Source organism: Amblyraja radiata, chromosome 1, assembly GCF_010909765.2.
Source record: "Amblyraja radiata isolate CabotCenter1 chromosome 1, sAmbRad1.1.pri, whole genome shotgun sequence".
Taxonomy (NCBI): domain Eukaryota; kingdom Metazoa; phylum Chordata; class Chondrichthyes; order Rajiformes; family Rajidae; genus Amblyraja; species Amblyraja radiata.
Window position 1 is genome coordinate 138,228,440 of NC_045956.1, and position 21,238 is coordinate 138,249,677.

The 21,238-nt window shown below is 40.6% G+C and overlaps 1 protein-coding gene across 4 annotated transcripts in view; it reads right to left on the bottom strand.

Moving 5' to 3' along the window:
• Positions 1 to 741: 741 nt before the first annotated feature.
• npr3 (natriuretic peptide receptor 3) overlaps positions 742 to 21,238 on the bottom strand; it is a 93,057-nt gene continuing 72,560 nt past the window's right edge. Inside the window, exons 6-9 of one of the 4 annotated variants that reach the window (XM_033031372.1) lie at positions 20,703 to 20,832; positions 18,782 to 18,866; positions 6,951 to 7,006; positions 742 to 3,031 (exon numbers count right to left, since the gene is read on the bottom strand). In XM_033031372.1, coding sequence (XP_032887263.1) covers positions 2,940 to 3,031; positions 6,951 to 7,006; positions 18,782 to 18,866; positions 20,703 to 20,832 — 363 coding nt within the window. In that variant the 3' untranslated portion in view covers positions 742 to 2,939. Of the gene's footprint in view, positions 3,032 to 3,429; positions 7,007 to 18,781; positions 18,867 to 20,693; positions 20,833 to 21,238 lie in introns of those variants that run through there. The other 3 variants (XM_033031363.1, XM_033031390.1, XM_033031381.1) reach the window with 3 other exon arrangements.

Below are 21,238 nucleotides of genomic sequence, written 5' to 3' on the forward strand. Positions count from 1 at the left end.
AAGGAACAGGAAGTAGTTAGAACAGAAGACTTACCCCAAGACTATTACATCCAATCTCCCAGCAATTTCATTGAGATGACGTTAACAGCTCCATGTATACCCTGACCATTCCCAGTTCTACTTCACCACCTGTCTTGAAATTTGATCTGCCTCCAAATCGTCAGGCTGGTGGCATAACATATCCAGTGTTCATCAGTCAGTAACGTTCTCCAAGACTTGGAGGAGGGGGGGGTGGTGGGGTGGGGTGGGGGTGGGGGGGGGGGGGGGGGGGGGGGTGGGGTGGGGTGGGGGGGGTGGGGTGGGGTGGGGGGGGACCCTGTCCTCAGTGTACATCACAAAACCAGACACAGAGCTACCAACTCTATCCAATGGAAGATTTTTGACTGGAGGGAAATCAAGGATATGGGTATCAAGCAAGAAAGTGAAGTCAAGGTCCAGGTCAATCACTATTTTGTTGAGTGATCGAGCAGGCAGGAATATGACTTACTCCTTCTCCTTACAGTACATTCTGTATTTTTATCCTTTTTTCCTCCTGACTAACTGAAACTAACAGAATTGTTCTCAATTTCGGTGCCTGTGGCTCACCTGACCTATGACGTCCAGCCCTCACTATCATCACGATCACCTGCATCCTATTCGTTAAGAGCACCTGTGTAGGAAGGAATTGCAGATTCTGATTTACACCGAAGATATACACAAAATGCTGGAGTAACTCAGCGGGACAGGTGGTATCTCTGGAGAAAAGGAATAGGTGACGTTTTGGGTTGAGTCCCTTCTTCTTGACCCGAAAAAATTCACCTATTCCCTTTCTCCAGAGATACGGTCTGACACACTGTGTTAAAAATATTAGTTGAAACTCAAAGGAAAAGTTGGGGGAGGACCAGTTTAATGGAAATAGTGCTGAGGGGAAGGAGGTGGGTCTTATTCACAAAATGAGATTGGAGCAAGCATGAGGGAGGGAGAGAAGGGGAACGAAAGGGCATTTAATAATTCTGGCCAAAATATATATGAATCGCAGCTCTTCATTCACATATAGGACTTTCTTTTTGGTAAACTGTATGGTTATTAGGACACAGTTTGAAAGAATAAAGATAAATTAGATGGAGCCAGTGAGTCACCCCATCCCCAGAGTTAATTAAAGAGAAGCAATCATATTTAGGAGATTGCCAAAATTAATGTAAAACATTAAAGGAACAGGAAGTAGTTAGAACAGAAGACTTACCCCAAGACTATTACATCCAATCTCCCAGCAATTTCATTGAGATGACGTTAACAGCTCCATGTATACCCTGACCATTCCCAGTTCTACTTCACCACCTGTCTTGAAATTTGATCTGCCTCCAAATCGTCAGGCTGGTGGCATAACATATCCAGTGTTCATCAGTCAGTAACGTTCTCCAAGACTTGGAGGAGGGGGGGGTGGTGGGGTGGGGTGGGGGTGGGGGGGGGGGGGGGGGGGGGGGGGGTGGGGTGGGGGGGGGTGGGGTGGGGTGGGGGGGGACCCTGTCCTCAGTGTACATCACAAAACCAGACACAGAGCTACCAACTCTATCCAATGGAAGATTTTTGACTGGAGGGAAATCAAGGATATGGGTATCAAGCAAGAAAGTGAAGTCAAGGTCCAGGTCAATCACTATTTTGTTGAGTGATCGAGCAGGCAGGAATATGACTTACTCCTTCTCCTTACAGTACATTCTGTATTTTTATCCTTTTTTCCTCCTGACTAACTGAAACTAACAGAATTGTTCTCAATTTCGGTGCCTGTGGCTCACCTGACCTATGACGTCCAGCCCTCACTATCATCACGATCACCTGCATCCTATTCGTTAAGAGCACCTGTGTAGGAAGGAATTGCAGATTCTGATTTACACCGAAGATATACACAAAATGCTGGAGTAACTCAGCGGGACAGGTGGCACCTGGAGAAAAGGGCCTATTATTTTTCTTCAAAGATGCTGTCTGACTCACTGAGTTACTCCAGCTTTTTGTGTCTATCTTCGATAGAGTACCTGTTGCTGTTGCCTTCAGTCAAGCATTTGCTGTCTCTAGACTCAATGGTTCAAAATTGGTTTCAAATGCTTTCCTCTCAGGTCTCCCTCCAACTGTCCAATATAAATGTAAACATTTACTGAGCACTCCCGAGAAACCATATCTTAACCATTATGGTTGTTTCACCATCACATTTGTAAACATCTTTCTGTTATGATATATTAATGATGTGCAATGAATGAAAATTATTATTGTTGTTGGTACTGCTTCAAGAAATTTTATGTGGAGCCTTCAGCATATATTTAAGTTAATTAATTCATTTAAATAATTTATTTATGTAATTACGATGTCAGTGATGTATCAGCAGTCTGGGTTTATTGATAGATTGTGCATTCTGCACCACTGACCAAAGGTTGCTTTACAAATAAGTCTTTAGTTAACTAATTTATTGAAGAAATGGGAATTAAGTTGTAGAAATATCAGTACTTTAACTTTTACCAAAATTCCTGTCTACAATTAGCGGACACCCATTCCTGCTGGAAGACTAGAGCTAGGTCATTAATAAAATATTTTTTTGGAAAGAAAATGAACCAAAGATACATGTTCATTAAAGCTTCTGACGTTGTTCGTATGCTTTGTTCATTCTGATATTGTGTGTAATATTTATGTTGCCACTAATGGAGGCCACCTTTTACATTGAAGGTAAGATGTTCTGTAATGTAGGAAGCTGCAGCAAATATGTTGATGCAGGGGAGAATTTAAACTTCTCTTCTAAAAAAATATTCACATTCTACATGAAAATAAAACAATGAAAGTTATACATCAGTGGGCGTTTGAGTAGGCCAAGGCCTGGAAGCAATAGTACATTCCATCTCTGCTCGAGGAGGAACTGGCAGGACCAGTCCTGTCCTGCAGGCGTGCACCTCCTGTTGACCATTTATAGTGTGGCATTAATGGTGACAATGGAGTAGATTGTGACCCAGATCATCCCGTGCTCTCAGCTGAAGGAAGAAGCATAGCAGTGGGTGGCAGCAGTGGGGACCTAAGGGATAAAATGGGAAGCATGTGTTAACTCCCTTCCTACAAGTGACAAGTTATTACAGTTCAAAAAGTGAATTCTTCATGGAGGATCAGCAGAAAAGTGGTTAAACAAATGACAATATTGGTTAATTGCGGTTACATGAACATGTTTTACGTAAATATAAAATAGCATTCTTGTTCATGCAGTTAAAAATTATGTACGTAGAGTTATCCCTGAGTGCACCATCAAACCTGATAAACATGCTTCGTGGTTTAAATTTCACTTGATCACATGCATTGATCGTCTGGTTAAAGAGTTTATCTAGACATAGTTGCAGCCGTACCATGCTAAATATTTTGCAAACATTTAGTGTGTGCATCAGGTTCTTTGTAGAATTACACAGAAAAAGGAGCAAAAGATTTTATTGTTCATTATTTTATTGCCAATATCTGCCTTGATTTACTATTCTATGAAGGACATGACATACCAGTTTACAGAAAATAAAGCAGTTTACAATGACAAGGACATTTACACATCTTCATAGACACAAAAATTGCAACAATGCAGTGTATAGATAATATAAAACTGACCAACTCATCTTGAATAAAATGTACTTTAAAAACTCTATCTACAGTTATGAATATTAATTCTACACAACCATTAAATAAATATCACATTATATGCAGATATTTCTAATTTATGCCGGTATTTTACTTTTATACTGTGTGGCACCTTTTATTTGCAGTCACAAAATCATATTCATCAAATCTCAGTTTTTATCCCCAGTATTCTCAAATCACTCAACCTTAAAGCACACATTCTTTACATTTTTAATTACATATTAAAACAGCAGCTCATAGTCTGAACATTGGCAGCAGTAGCATAATTGACCATTCATAGCATCATGCTAACATTGTCCCTAGTGGTACTTGCCAGAAGTGACAGAAATATAAAAGCAAAAAAAAATCTTAATTTTATTATATAAACTTTTTTTTTTCATTTCAAAACAATGATCTTGTTTGACGAAAATCTAATGTAAAAGTTCATACCCCAAATTCGCAATTCAATTTCAATACCACTCATTTGTAATAGTAAGAGGACATCTGAATGTTTCTTTTTGATAACGAGCTTCCACTTTTAAAAGCCAGTTTTGATTCTTTTGCAGTTGGGTTGGAAGTTATGCAATAAACTCCAAGCCATAATCTGATGGCATAAACCACATTACATAGTCCATCAGACATTTGGTAAAACACTGGCATAGGATGTACAGTTTTTACACTTGTACAGAGTATTCCTGTGGCAATTATGTTATCATTTGTTTGTAGAAAATTGCCAAAAAAAAGCAATTGACCAAGTCCTTCACTAAATAAATGATATTTGCTGGGGCAGGAGATGTTTATGTACTGTATGGCACACAATCACCAATTTTACTACTGCAATTATGATCTAATGAAGAGATTAGAAGGCACAATTAACTTAATATATTCAATATTTTTTCCTGTGCTAAGAACATCTATAAATTTATCTCATGTGCAATCAATTTCCCTGCTCTCCACAACACAAGCTCAACTGGGATCATTCTTATATGATTTAAGCTCTTTGGTGCCCACTAAAATACAAATAGTAGCATCTAAATAATCAACGTATAATACCATAATATTATTTTCAAGAACCTTTCTATACAGGTCTGAAATGTTCAACTGCACACATGTATTAATTTTATTTAATATATACATGATATTATTTGGCATATTGTTTAAAATACTGATAATTTGTTAACAATTTTATTCTAGAATAAATATACTTATTTGCACTCCACTCCTTTAAAACAATATTCCCAGATGTTTTATAGGTACATAATTGTTACTGTCAAAACAGGTCAATATTCATTTTACAGTCCATGTAGTTCAGGATGAAAACTATAACTGAATCCTAAAACTTCACCACTGTTTGCAAAGCTGAAGTGTTTATAATCCTTGGTAAATAAATTCAACAATTAGTGTGCAAGAAAAATGATCTGGTTGCCATTTTATAAGTATTAAACACAGTAAGTTTGCTAGATTAATAATGCAGAAGAGCTCGGGTGATTAAAATCAATCATCATTTTTCTATTGATGAAGATTTGACAAGCATGTTGGACAAAAAATGTTACAGCACACGTCCAGTTGGCAATCTCTGTTGCAAGCAATAATTGCAAACTCTAATTACAATGTTTTGCATGTGAAATGGATACGCACACATGTTTATGCTGCCAGAGGGCAGAAATTTATTTCACAATATTGGATACATTTTAATGTTTATATCAAATTCTCCTTTCACTTTTTCAATAAAACCATGCATCCAATTAAAATAAACAGATCAATAAACCCTTCAGAATTGCTGAGTTAGAAATTTGATTTAAGTGCAACAAGCATTCACATAGTAGCATTAATAAGAGTAATTTTTGCATAATAATAGCACTGAATATACCACAGAAAACATCATCATCTCTTCCAAACATTGTCAAACTCAGGGAACTGGGTCTCTGCTCCTTGCTTTGCGCATTTATCATCAACTTCAATCAGTATGGATTGGCAAATACCACCTCCTCCTTGACTAAAAGCACAAACTGGAGAAATTGATAATTGATAATTAAGGGAAATTGATAATTTGGTTGAGTGATGACAGAACAACAATCTTGCCCTCACCGATAGCAAGACCAAGGAGCTGATTGTTGACTTCAGGAAGAAAAAAATGACAGGGCGGCCGGGGTGAGAGTCCGCAAATTCAAATTCCTGGGCGCAAGCATCACAAATTATATGTCCTGGACCCAGCACATTGATACAATCACAAAGAAACTCATTAGTGCATCTACTTCCTCATAGGTTTGAGGAGATTCGGCATGTTGCCAAATACTCTATCACGCATCTACAAGTGTACAGCGGAGAGCATTCGGGCTAGTGCATCATGGCCTAGTTCAGAAATTCAAATGCAAAAAGTGGTGGATAATGCCAGGTCCATCACATGTACTGTCCTCACCACCATAAAAGGTATCCACAGGAAGCATTTCTCAAAAAGGCATTTAGTAACATCAAAGACCCATGCTCATGGCCATGCTCTCTTCTCACTGCTCCCATTGAGAAGTAGGTACACCAGCCAAAGAATCATTAGCACCAGGTTCAAGAACAGCTGCTTCCTAACCATCTTGAACCATCCTGCACAATGCTAACCCCAATCCTACCTCAGCACCGAACCACTATGGATTTTGTGTTACCATGGTTGCTCTATATACTTTGGCTTTTACACTATCATGGTCTAATTTATTTAGAATAACCGATAATTTATTGTATATTTATTATCGTCGTTGCGTCTAAATGTTCCTATTAAGCTCCAATAAGAATTTCATTGCTCAGGTTGGTATCTGGTGCGTATGACAAATAAACAATCTTTGACTCTTGACTTTTTTTACAATTTACAACTGTTGGTATGTACTAGTAATATATAATACCATACTTCAAACATTAACCACCAACTCTAGTTTTCAAATATTTCCCTTTTCTGGCAAATGGGACAGCTCCCATGAAATCTATATTGGAACACATGACCATCTATAAAATATCTTCTTTTGAAAGTTCTCTGCAGTTGCCAGTGTGAGTCACTGCTGCCCTTAATGAAACAGGCTAAATCACATTTTATAAGCTTCACAGAGATGGAGCCTCCAGTGGCGTGGTGCAATATAATAGTGAATTTTTCCTGAGTTTTCAAAAGCAAAACAAACTAAGACAAATTAATACCCTACGCTTCAAATAATTAATTTCATATCAGCTTTTCTTTGTTTGCGGTGACACCATTCAAAACTTTCCCCAACAATTGACAGTTTATAAAGGAAGATTCGGATCTACTGTTTAAGCTGTTGACAGATTGGATCGGACAGAGTCTTCTTGCAAGTGGTGGTGCTTACCATTGTCAGCTTCGTGCACTGGGGCTCGTCTCTCAACAGTTATCCTGTATTTCTTCCTGCAAAGACAGGTTACCAATGTTACAAAGTTTACTTTGTGCACAAGTTTACTTTGTGCATACTTTGTGTATGTGACAAACAAACTTGACTTGAAGAGTTCAAGAAGGAACTGCAGATGCTGGAAGATCGAAGGTACACAAAAATGCTGGAGAAACTCAGCGGGTGCAGCAGCATCTATGGAGCGAAGGAAATAGGCGACGTTTCGGCCCGAAACGTCGCCTATTTCCTTCGCTCCATAGATGCTGCTGCACCCGCTGAGTTTCTCCAGCATTTTTGTGTACCTTTTGACTTGAAGAGGTTCATTTCACATTTTGCATTTTAACAAGGATCTCAGATTGATGATACAAGATCATAGAAACATAGAAACATAGATCACTGCAGGAGTACTGAGCTAGCTTTTTTCTTTCAGCTTTCACTTACAGCACTGATGAAACAATTAACCTTTTTTTAATCATTTAAAAAAATGATCATAATTTTCCGCTTATTACAGATTTAAACTGTGCACTTCGTGGTCACATCCTGTACTGGAAGTACACCTAGCAACATATAAAATATAGGACAGAAAATGCTGGAGTTACTCAACGGATCAGGCAGAATCTCTGGAGAGAATGTTTCTGTTTGGGATTCTTTTGCAGACTATTATTTTACGAAAGGATCCAGAGAGAGTAGAAGGCAAGCATGGTGGGGGGTCCAAGAGGAGGGGCAATGCTGGAGACAGGAGAAGGGGTTGTCACTAGGAGGCGAGGCTTCCTTCCATTAGAAAAAGTAGCAACCAGGTGCTGACACCTAGTTAAGATTTCAGATTGAAGTTCATAGTTCCCTGAAAATGGCCACTAGTGAAGAAGACATTTGGCACCATTCGAAGCATTAGTCTAAAAGTTGGGACATTGAGTTGCTAGGATGCTACCCAGAATGGAGGGCTGTGGCAATACGGAGATATTGGATGGGCTGGGTTTATTCTCACATGAACATATGAGGCTGAGGGTGGGTGAGTGACTTTACAGGCGTTTATGAAATTATCAGGAGTCTGTAGGGGTAGAAAGTCAGTCTTTTTTTGCAGGATAGAGGAGTCTAAAACTTGAGGCTAGAGGTTTAAGGTGACAGGTGTATCTTCAGCAAAATTGATCCCTTCATCCAAGTGAATATGGATTGTGAACAGTTATCATGACCCATAATTTACAACCTCCAAACTCTTGCATAACATAGCACAGCATCAATCACACATTATTTATCAGCATTATATGAATGTTGTGCACTTATACATGAGCTGCAAACTAATGTCACCAGTTATCAGAGTATAAACCTTTTAGCCCAGCTACTGCTCTTGATTTGGTCAATGGCCTAAATGTGGCGAGTCCAGTATCACTGCAGAATGAAACCTTAATGATATCTATCTGAATAGTTTTTCTTAACCAGTATAAAGCACAGCAGCTGGGCAGTAAGAGAGGGAACTTCCTTATGGCTGCGATACATTGAAGAGTTATTCATGTGATGCTTAGAAAATGGTGTTCATATAGCTGAAGTCACTTTGCATTCCTGGTAGACTTTAAAAAGCAACTTTAAAGAAGCTTAGCAAGGGCTAACAATTGCAAAATCATGGCTACAAAGTAAAAGAAAACAACTAACGTGGCAGCTCCTGACCTGAAATGGTGAGATTAAGAGAGAGTGGTAGTTAGATCACGGAAGTGCCACGATTTCAGAGAATGGAATCATTAATGTGTAATGGGGAGAGAATGATTTCTTCAATGACTGAAGGATCTACCAAATGGTGCCAGAATAACAATTTTGCTCTCGGTGTCGGTAAAGCCAAGGAGCTGATTGTTGACTTCAGAAGGGGAAGGCTGAGGATCCACAAACTTGTCTTCATAAAGTTCCTGGGCATGCATATATCTGAAGATTTATCCTGGACCCAGGATATTGATGTAATTATGCAAAAAGGCCCATTATCGCCTCTACTTCCTTAGACGTTTGAGGAGATTTGGTATGTTAAAGAACACTGAACTATAGCTGTATGGTAAAGAGCATATTGAGTGGTTGCATCATGGCCTGGTACGGAAACTCATACACCCAGGAATGAAGGATTACAAAAGGAGGTGAACACTGCCCGATCTATCACGGATACTAACCTCTATACTACTGAAAAGGCAACCAGCATCAACGACCCACACCACCCTCACCACGCTCTCATATCATTCCTGACATCAGGAAGAAAGTATAGGACTCTGAAAACTGGGACGTACACTTTCAGGAACAGCTTCTTCCCAACAACCATCAGACTACGAACTCCACCAAAATTTCAAACTGTCTCGATTGCACTGGGAACTTTGACTTATTTTTTTGTATGTTTATTTTGTCATCTATTGAGAACTGTGTTAACAAATCTGTTGTGCTAATGCAAGTAAGAATGTCATTGTTCCATTTCAGTACACACAACAATTAAACACTCTTGACTTGATAGAGTCCTGATTTTAAAGCTACTGAAGCCTTCCTGAGTTCAATTCTGACTTTAGATTTTGATCATCATTCTGGAGCCAGCTTCAGATTATTTGAGTTTAACATCTGTGCAATAAAAATCTGAAGCTGCATTTAGCTAAACCAGACAGTGAACTGTGTCTAAAATTGTAAGAAGTCCAAACTGGACAAATTGGGATAATTCTAAACAGATCCATGTTGGCATCTTTTCAGATCAATCTGAATTTGAAATGGCTTCAGTGCACATTCCTGGACAAATATTTGACAGAGGTTGCTTCCGATGTGCTTGGTTCCTTCATTAGAACACTTCCAAAATCAGCAAAGATTGCTACAGGACATGCCTAATTTATAGAGATGTTTCAAATTGTGTGGTTTCTTTTTTTTTTGTTGCATTTTTAACATAAACAGGGTAATTTTTCACCATGAACTTGCCACCAACGCATATTAAAATATCGAGACACAAGGAACTGCAGATGCTGGAATCTTGCATAGACCACAAAGTGCTGGAGTAACTCTTCGGGTCAGGCAGCATCTCTGGATGACAGGGATAGATGACATTTTGGGTCGGAACCCTTCTTCAGATATATTAAAATATGTTGCCCAGTTCTTTCCATTATGGTATGGACAAGGTTGCCTGTCACACACGTATGGTTGCAGAACTACTTGGTGCTCAATAATGAAATGTTTTGATGTAATAAAGTAATTATTGGCATTTCAAATATAGATTAATGAAAATAAGAAGAATGTTCTCCTTTTTCCACAAGAAAAAAATTATCTAGCCATTATGTTATAGCAACATTTTTAACTGCTTTCACAAAGATGTACTCTGTATATTATTCCTAACAGACTTTTTTTGGAATGTACTTATATTTTTGCAGAACTGAATAGAATAAGTCTCGAATAATAATTTCATATTATCCTCCCTGCCATAACTCTATCTTTTGATTCTGCATCCTATGACAAGACAAAACAGACCACTATATTAACTGAATTAAAACTCATGTACTAGTGTGATAGTAATATGATATCTAGTAGTCATGTACAAGCAAGTGTGAGGTGTTACACTTTTGGAGGTCGAATGTAAGGTGAAAATGTACAATTAATGGCATGATCTTTAACACCATTGATGTGCAGAAGGATCTTGAGGTGCCCAAGATTCAGGTACAACTCCTTGGAAATGGTAACACAAGAAGATAGAATGGTAAAGAAGGCATATGATATGCTTTCCTCCAGGCACTGAGTATAACAGTCAGGAAGTCATGCTGCAGCTTTATAGGACTTTGGTTAGGGTGCAGTTGTAATATTGCATGCAGTTCTGGCCGCCCCATTACAGAATGTGGAGACTTTAGAAAAGGTGCAGAGCTGGTTTACTAGAATGATGTCTGGAGTGGGAGTATTAGCTGCAGGGAGAAAGTGGACAGACTTTATATTGTGTTTGCGAGGAGACCTGATAGAACTATATAAAATTATGAGAGGCATAGATCAGATAGTTTATTTCCCAGGATGAAAATATCAAATACTAGAGGGAGTATCTTTAAGGTGGGAGGAGCAAAATTGAAAGAAGATATGTGAGGCAATTTTGTTTACGCAGATGATGGTAAATGCCTGGAATACACATCTGGGGTGGTGGTGACGGTAGATATGATAGAAGCATTTAAGAGACTTTTGAATAGGCACGTGGATGTGCAGGGAATAGACGGTATCGATTATGTGTAGGCAGGTAAGGATTATGGCCTATCCCACTTAGGCGATTTTTCAGCGGACTGCCGGTGGCAGTCAAGTTGCCGGCAATCGCATGAAAAACCGGCAACTGGAACGGCGATTGTCAGAGTGGAACACACACACAAACACATTGCTTCCTTCACCAGCCCGTTCTTCCTTCACCAGCCCGTTATGCAGGCGGGGGACAGGGCAAGCGGGGGGAGCGCTGTCTAAAAAATTCACACGGTGCAAAGGCAAGGTTAAAGAGATACATACCGCGGTGAACAGGAAGGTTGGCGCTGTAAAAAGATGGCTAAAACACAGTGTACAGCAAGTCCTTTAAAAGAGGGGGGGGGAGAGGGGGTGGAGGGGGAGAAGGTGGGAGAAGGAGTGGACAACTTTTATGAAGCCAGAGATACACGACTGTGAACCTCGGCGGACATTAACATTCGGTTATCCTTGGATCTGAAAACTACTGCTTATCTCTTTTTTCCAATGAGCCAATGAAATTCACCGGTCAGCACTGGCTACAACCTACGAGAACCTCCGAGAATCTTCGACCTCCTGGCAACCCACTAGGACCTCCTGGCAACCCACTAGGACCTCCTGGCAACCCACCTACGGCTCGAGAATTCTCGCTACTCTCCATGGTGGCTTCATTCTAGTCGCCGCTAATATTTCAACATGTTGAAAAATTCACAGCGACCATAATGAGGCTGCAACTAGTTCCCACAATGCAGGAACTCCTCACGACCATGAAGGTGGCTCCCCGGCAACCACCCGCGAACATATGGCGACCATGTGGCAAATGCATAGTCTCCTGCAGTCGCCCAAAAAGTCGCCTAAGTGGGTCAGGCCCATTAGTCTTGGCATCATGCTCGACACAGACATTGCTGAAGGGTCTGCTCCTGTGCTATGTTTTATAGAAAGCGAGATATTACTGTTAATCATTCATAATCAGTATCAGGGCAGCACAGTAGCACAGCAGTAGAGATAGACACAAAGGAACCCCTGCATTCCCTGTCCCTCCATCCCTCCCCCACCCATGCCATACCAGTTTCTAAGTCGTCGTGTTGAGTCTCATCGTCTGTACATGTTCTCACCCAACAAACAACAAACAATGACCTGTTTCCTTTATCATCGTTACTTCTTTGCATCACCGTCTCTATCTCTCTAAAGTTACAGGAGCGGAATTAGGCCATTCGGCCCATCAAGTCGACTCTGCCATTCAATCACGACAGATCCCTTTCCCTCTCAACTCCATTCACCTGCCTTCTCCCCATAACCCCTAACACCCTTACTAATCAAGAATCTGTGAATCTCCGTCTTAAAAATACCCAATGACTTGGCCTCCATCGACATCTGTGGCAATGAATTCTACAGGTTCATCACCCTCTGACTAAAGAAATTCCTCCTCATCTCCTTTCTAATGATACGTCCTTTCATTCTGAGGCTATGGCCTCTGGTCTTGGACTCTCCCATTAGTGGATACATCCTCTCCATGTTCACTTCGTCCCGTATTTCTGTTTTTAAGTTAATCATGCCCCATGAGCCCCAGGCCCTTTTGTAAATAATCGTCAACAACTGGTGGGAACGGGCTTAGTGGGAAAACAATTACAGGGCTATGGAGAACTGACATCCAAGGGATAATTCAATGGATCTACCAAAAATCAATTATGGTTATGATGGGCTAAATGACCTTTGGCCCATCAACATTCTATAATTTAGAATGGCAACAACATTCTATAATGTAGCTGCAGAGTATGGAACCAAAACTAACCAATGCAGCCCATCCAGCCTGTCAGAAACATGTTAAAATGTTGCAGTTCCTTCCACCTCTCATGCACTTCAATGGTTTCATTCACCCAAAGCTTTGTTTTCAATGAGCTCCTTTTAACCATCCATTTCCTTTAAATTATTTGAAAAATCTAAATGAGCCTTCCTCTATGAATAAAGGAATTGGTACGTCTGAGAAATACATTTCTGGCTGCACACTCAGAGCTCAAAACAGCCTCCCACCTGTAACTGGCAAAAATTAGTACACTGTCAATCCCTGACTTTAAAGCACAACTGGAAAACAAAGCAGATGCTTTCAACATTAATGTAGCCATCAAATTGTACAGTGTCCATTCTATGTACCCTCATGTGATAGTCACAGAGAGTAGAGATGATCTTGTCTTGGACCATGGTGTCATACTTACAGTCACAGAGTTTTACAGCAAGAAATCACATCCTTTAGCCCAAATTCTCCATACTAATCAAAGTGGCTTCTTGCATTTATCATATTTGTCTGCATTGGGATCATAACCCTTAACACCTTTTCCATCCATAAACCTGACCAAATGTCTTTGAACTGTTGTAATTTTATCAATCCCTTGCACTTCTTCTGACAACACACTCCACTTACTCACCACCCTCTCTGCCTGAAAGACTTGTCCATCGGGTCGCCTTTAATTACTTTCCCTCTCACTTCAACCCATGCCTCCAGTTTTAGACTTCCTTACCATTTACCTTATCTTTGCCCCATAATTTTATAAATCAGTATAAGGCCATCCCTCAGTCTTCTTCACTCCAAAGGAAATAGCCCCAGCCTAACCAGACTCTCCTTATTGAAACATAGAAACATAGAAAATAGGTGCAGGAGTAGGCCATTCGGCCCTTTGAGCCACATTCAATATGATCATAGCTGATCATCCAACTCAATATCCTGTACCTGCCTTCTCTCCATACCCCCTGATCCCTTTAGCTACAAGGGCCACATCTAACTCCCTCTTAAATATAGCCAATGAACTGGCCTCAACTACCTTCTGTGGCAGAGAATTCCAGAGATTCATCACTCTCTGTGTAAAAAATGTTTTTCTCATCTCAGTCCTAAAAGATTTCCCCCTTATCCTTACACTGTGACCCCTTGTTATAACTCAAGTCCTCTCGTCCTTGCAATATTTTTGTGAATCTTTTCCACACCCTCTCTGGCTTAATCATATCTTCCTGTTGTATAGTGATCGGAGCTGCATACAATATTCCAGGTGTAGTTTCACCAACATATGTACATCAGGAAAAGGATGATCCAAGAGATACAACGTGGAAACAGCCCTTTGGTCTTCCGGGCCCACTCTGACTATCAATCACCCATATACTATTCTATTTTATCCCACTTTTGCATCCTACACACTACGGACATTTTACAGAGCCAATTAATAATAATAATAATAATAATACATTTTATTTATGGGCGCCTTTCAAGAGTCTCAAGGACACCTTACAAAAATTTAGCAGGTAGAGGAAAAACATGTAAGGGGAATGAAATAAATAGTAGAGACATGACTAGTACACAAAGTAAAGACAGAATACAATTCAAAACACAATATGAGGCAATTAATGCACAGATGAAAAGGGGGGGGGTACGTGGGGCTAAGGATAGGCAGACGTGAAGAGATGGGTCTTGAGGCGGGACTGGAAGATGGTGAGGGACACGGAATTGCGGATCAGTTGGGGGAGGGAGTTCCAGAGCCTAGGAGCTGCCCTGGAGAAGGCTCTGTCCCCAAAACTGCGGAGGTTGGACTTGTGGATGGAGAGGAGACCGGCTGATGTGGATCTGAGGGACCGTGAGGGTTGGTAGGGGGAGAGGAGGTCAGTGAGATATGGGGGGGCCAGATGGTGGAAGGCTTTGTAGGTGAGGATCAGGATTTTGTAGGTGATCCGGTGGGAGATGGGAAGCCAGTGAAGTTGTTTGAGGACTGGAGTGATGTGATGCCAGGATTTGGTGTGGGTGATGAGTCGGGCGGCTGCGTTCTGGACCAGTTGGAGTCGGTTGATGTAGGTGGAGCTGATGCCAAGGAGAAGTGAGTTGCAATAGTCCAGTCGGGAGGAGATGAAGGCATGGATGAGTCTTTCAGCAGCGGGAGGTGTGAGAGAGGGTCTGAGTTTGGCGATGTTGCGGAGATGAAAGAAGGAGGTTTTAATGACATGGCGGATGTGAGGCTCAAGGAAGAGGGTGGAATCAAAGATCACGCCAAGGTTGCGGGCCTTGGGAGAATTGGAGACAGTGGTGCCGTCGATGGTGAGAGTGGGGTTATTGATTTTGTTGAGTGTGGCTTTGGAGCCTATGAGGAGGAATTCTGTCTTATCGCTGTTGAGTTTGAGGAAGTTATGTTGCATCCAGGTTTTTATAGCTGACAAACAGGAGTTGATATGGGAGAGGGGGGGGGTTGTGGGGGGATTTGGTGCCGAGGTAGATCTGGGTGTCATCGGCGTAACAGTGGAAGTCCAGGTTGAAGTGGCGGAGTATCTGACCAAGGGGGAGGATGTAGATGATGAAGAGGAGGGGGCCGAGTACGGAGCCTTGGGGAACGCCTTGAGTGACTGTGGCTGTAGCAGAGGTGTGGTTGTGGAGAGAGATGAAGTGGGATCTGTTGGAAAGGTAGGAACGGAGCCAGCTGAGTGCAGAGCCTTCAATGCCGAGGTCTTTGAATCTGGTGAGCAGGATGTTGTGGTTCACTGTATCGAAGGCTGCGCTCAGGTCGAGGAGGATGAGGATGTTGAGGGAACCAGTGTCAGCAGAGGTCGTTGAGGACTTTGAGTAGAGCAGTTTCTGTGCTATGGAGGGGGCGAAAGCCAGGTTGGAGGGGTTCAAGTAGGTTATACGCAAGGAGGTGGGAATGAAGTTGCGACGCAACGATACGCTCCAGGGTTTTTGAAAGAAAGGGGAGGTTTGAGATTGGGCGATAGTTAATGAGAGAGGAGGGATCAAGACCAGGTTTCTTTAAGATTGGTGTGACAGCAGCAGTTTTGAAAGCGGAGGGGACAATTCCTTGGGACAATGAGGAGTTGAAGAGATTAGTGAGGTAGGGGCAGAGAACGGGACCAATTAACCTACAAGCCTGCACAAATATGGGAGGAACCCGGAACACCCAAAGAAAACCCATGCAATCACAGGGAGAACGTACAAACTCCACACAGACAGCACCCAGAATCAGGATAGAACCTGGATCTCTGGCACCATGAGGCAGCAGTTTTACCACAAGTTCACAAGTTATAGGAGTAGAATTAGGCCATTTGGCCCATCGAGTCCACTCCTCATTCAATCAAGGCTGATCTCTTCCTCCTAATCCCATTTTCCTGCCTTCTCCCCATAACCCTTGACACCCGTTCTAATTTGTCTATCAGCCTTAAAATATCCATGTACTTGGCCTCCACAGCCCTCTGTGCCAAAGAGTTCCCTAGATTAACTACCCTCTGACTAAAGAAGTTCCTCCTCACCTCCTATCTAAAAGAGCACCCTTTAATTCTGAGGCTATGACCTCTGGTCCTAGACTCCCACCAGTGGAAACATCCTTTCCACATCCACTCTATCTATGCCTTTCATTATTCTGTAAGTTTTAATGAGGTGTCCCCCCCCCCCCCAACCTTCTAAACTCCAACGGGTAGAGGCCCAGTGCTGTCAAACGCTCATCATATGCTAACCCACTCATTCCTGGAATCATTCTTGTAAAACTCGTCTGGACGCTCTCCAGAGCCAGCACATCCTTCCTCAGATATGTGGCCCAAATTTGGTCAGCGCTCCAAATGCAGCCTGACCAGCATTACATCTCTGCACTACACCACTGCACCGTCCTAGTGCCTCTCTGTTCTGTAGCATTCCGCAGAACTCTGTCATTCATTGCGTATGTTCTAGCCTTGGTTCCCAAAATGCATCACAACATCTGTCTATATTAAATTTCATCTGCCATTCCTTTGCTCATTTTCTCTGTTGTTTTAGATCCTGCTGTAACTTGAGACCACCATCTTCGTCGTCCACTAAACATTGTATTTTTGTGTAATTCACAAACTTACTAATCTTGCCACCAACATCCTCATCCAAATGTTTAATATTTGGGTACCCAGCACTGACCCCTGCGGCAAACAACCTTCCAATGTGAAAAGTAACCCTCCAGTACCACCCTCTGACTCCAATCACCAAGCCAATTTAGTATCCAAAGATAGACGCAGAACGTTGGGGGAACTCAGTGGGTCCGGCAGCATCTCTGGAGAAAAGAAATAGGTGACATTTCGGGTCGAGACCCTTCTTCAGACTGATCTGAAAGATCACCTATTCCTTTTCTCCAGAAATGCTGCCCAACCTGCTGAGTTACTCCAGCTTTATGGGCCTATTTTCGGTTTAAGCTAGCATCTGCAGTTCCTTCCAACACTATTTAGTATCCAATTGATCAGCTCACCCTGGATCCCATGTAATCTCACTTTCTGGATCAGTCTTGGTGACTTTGTCAGACCCCTGGGATTTATCCACTTTCACATGAACTACTTTCATAACAAAGATATGTTTCAGTACATCTCTTCCCTAACTTCCCTAGCTTTCATGACCTTTCCATGGCCCCTGTGCATGAATGAATTCAACCTGGTTTATTTGAGAATTCTTTACTGAGATGTATTTATGCATGGTATTTACTGAATCTCTTCCCTTGCATACCCTCCTCCTTGCCTTTTCTGTATTCTTTAGATTTGTGGGAAGATTGTTAACAGCAAAATAACTTAGTGTCTAGAAAATCCTTAAGCTTTTAGATATGCATTTTAACTGTGCCCGTACATTATGTTAGCTATTGCCAACCCTCCCCCCACTGAATAGATTAGACAAATAGATATGGAGACAGCATTTAATTAAGGCTTGCTATGAGGAGTAACACCTGCCTACAGTAGTTAATTTGCTGATCAAGTCTAGAGACATGGGCCCCTACTTCTTGTGGATATGGGCGATTATATGACGCCTACATTATTAAAGGAAGAATAAAGGCATAGAAAGCTTATGAAGTAGTTCTGATAAATGAGAACAGGCAATCCTTGTCTTTTGTGCTGCCCTTGTGTTGCCCTTTGCCCTTGAATTATAGAACCCTGCCTCCGGCTATAATGACCTTTGTCAGTCTTGCTGCATTCCAGTACAGTTTACCTTCCGCCATTAACACTGGAGTGTGGAATCCAAAGGGGAAATGAAATTATAAAGCTGAACCCAAGCGCCGAGCAGATCCTTTGGAAGGTCACAAAAAGGATTCTGCTGAAATATTCTTTCAGCTATTAAAACTTTAAAATAAAAGTTAGGAATAATTTGTTACCAAGAAAACAAACTTGAGGGAAATCAGTATGTTTCAAGCTGTCAATGTTGCCAATGTGACAACTTTATATTGTGATATTCAAATTAGTTCTTAAAACATGCCATGACATTTACGTCAGTAGCTGATTATTTACCTCAGCAGAGCCTGGCAGGCCAACTGTTTGAGGTCATTGGTGTCAGGGAGGACCTCAGTATTTTAGAGCCATTTCATTCATTCATTTGAATCAAATTAGTGGTCTATATAGAGCCCCTTGAGCTCTGAGAATGTCCTACAAGTAGAGAACCCTGTATACGCAGACTTCACAGACGTCTGGCAAAATGCCAAGATGCATTTTTGTTTACCAACATTTTTTTTTCATTGTGTGATATAAAGGCTTGCTTCTTACAATGCCCATGCTGTTGATATATTGAATACGTCCATGCAGATATTCTGTTAAAGAAATTAAATGATTTATTTTATTTTCCTCGCCAGGTTTAATCCCCAAATGATCATTCCTACCTGAACAAGTAAAATGCGAGCAGCAGTGAACATCCCAACAGTGAGCCGACTACAATACCCGTGACTGCAGACTCTCCAAGCCCACCTATACACGACAAAACAAGTTGTTACTGTTCATAGTGATAAGTTATTCAGATTCAACAAAGCTAATATTCAAATAATACATTTTTCTACCTATGTTTTGTGAGGTTACACCAATATGCTTTTTCTTGGCTGCTATTTATGTTCATTTTAAGTTTTGCTTTGCTCCAATTTAAATTAAAACTTTGCTCTCCAATAAACACATCATATATATTCAACCAATTCAAGGCTGTTCTGCCATTTAATTCCATGTGTTTGCTTTTTAACCATATCATTAACATTTCTGTTTAACAAAAGCTTACTAGTCCCAGATTTATAATTAACAACAGCCAATTATGGAATTGAGTTCATTTCTGTCACCCTTTGCATAGAATGTTTGACAGTTTTACTTATCAAAAGCCAAGCTATAATTTGTAGATTTAGCCTCTCATTCTATTATACTCACTCACCCACATATTCCACCAATCATGATTTACACTGGATAATTTAACAATTTACTTCTCAGTTTTCTTAAGGATTGGGAACTCTTGGTACTAGGAGAGGGGCAAAATTTAAAGGAGATGTGTGAGGCATGTTTTAAGGCAGATATGATAGTGGCATTTAAGAAGCTTTTAGATAGGTACTTGGATATGCAAAGAATGGAGGGATAAGGGTCACATGTAGGCAGAGGAGTTTAGTTTAATTTGGCATCATATTTAGTAATTAGATCATATTTTAATGACCTAATCTTGTTTTACATTGTTTTATTCTTTTCACCATTTATAAAATTTCAAGGGCTCTTGTTTGTCCAGATGGAGATCCATGCACTACAATTTTGCTTATTCATTTAATATATTAATATTTACAATGCCACCAGGCTCAGCTATATGACGTTTTAATTATGTTATATCAAATTGTAAACATAGTGACTCGTTGAATCATTAACACAGATATATTATACACTTCCTGAATCTCTATCTGTTATTCACACTCTTTTTACCTGCCACTCAGCTAATTTACCAACCCAGTGAATAATTCAACTTCAGTTCCATGTGTTTTCACTTTAGTTGAGAGACTCTCTACGAAGAATTTTACATATATCTTTTGAAGTCCATATGAACAACGTTAGGAGACAATCCCAACAATAAATGTGAGGCAAATAGCTACAATTTCCTTGTCTTCACCTTGCGATTCTTAAATAGCTGTGACATTTACAGATTTTCAAATCCAAAGGTACAGTTTGCAAACTATGAGAATTTAGGAATGACTAACTAGTTATGACTACTTATTTTAAAACCCTGAGGTAGAAACCATCTGCTGCTGGCCACTGGTCAGTTATTAATGCGCATTCCTCCCTCATTTTTGTTACTTTGCTTATTGGTAGTGAATCAGTATGTTAGATTATGAGATAATTAGTATTATTGGAATATCGTTATATTATGTGCCACAATGGTATAACTGGGAGAGCTCTTCCACGGAGCTCTAGCGATCCAGGTTTAATCCTGTCCTCCACTGTCGTCTCCATGGAGATTGTATATTTCCCCTGCAACTGCATTGTTTACTCTCACATTCCAAAGGCATGCAAGTTTGCAGGTTGACTGGCAACTGTAACTTTTCTTCAAGTATGTAGCAGAAAAATCTGGGAGAAGTTTAGTTTAGTTTAGTTTATTATCATTGTCACGTGTACCGAGGTAGTTGAAGGGAATATGGGTGGAATAAATATGGATGAGGCCAACTCGGTATAGATAATGTGGGCTCATTACTCATTATTTTATATTCATTACTCATTACTTTATATTCTCCCACATCCTATTCAAATGAGAAAAGAGTTCCATATTGGAAGAAAAATTACATGATTTACAGGTGGCAGTATTGTCCTTGGAAAAACCACAGCTTGGTTCATCCGGAGGTGGCATTCCATTTGCCCAGGGAAGTCTGACATTTGGCCTCAGTTCAAAGGTTGCATTTAACCCATGGTAGTCAGCAATAACCTGTAATCAAAGAGACACAAAAAATAAGGATGCTTATAATTAAAATTATTTTCACCCCTCAATTTTCTGACCGATATTCTATGTATTTCACCATAGCCAAAATAATATCTTCCTCTCGAAAACGTTATTATTTGGAGCCAAATTTAAATACCAATAAGCACAATTTCAGTGCCACAAACTACCACGGATATGACGGGTTTAAAATTCTGTTTTCAGAAACAGTATTGTGTCCACTGAATTGGGAAGAGTGACTGTGATGGTAAAGAGGAATGGATCACCAACAACAGGGCTCAGAAAGTTGAGAAAGCAATCTATTCAATAAGCTTACGATAGATAAATGATTTTGTTGGACTCTATTTGTAGATTAATTGTAGATTTCTATAAAGAAGGATGCCAATTAGCACAT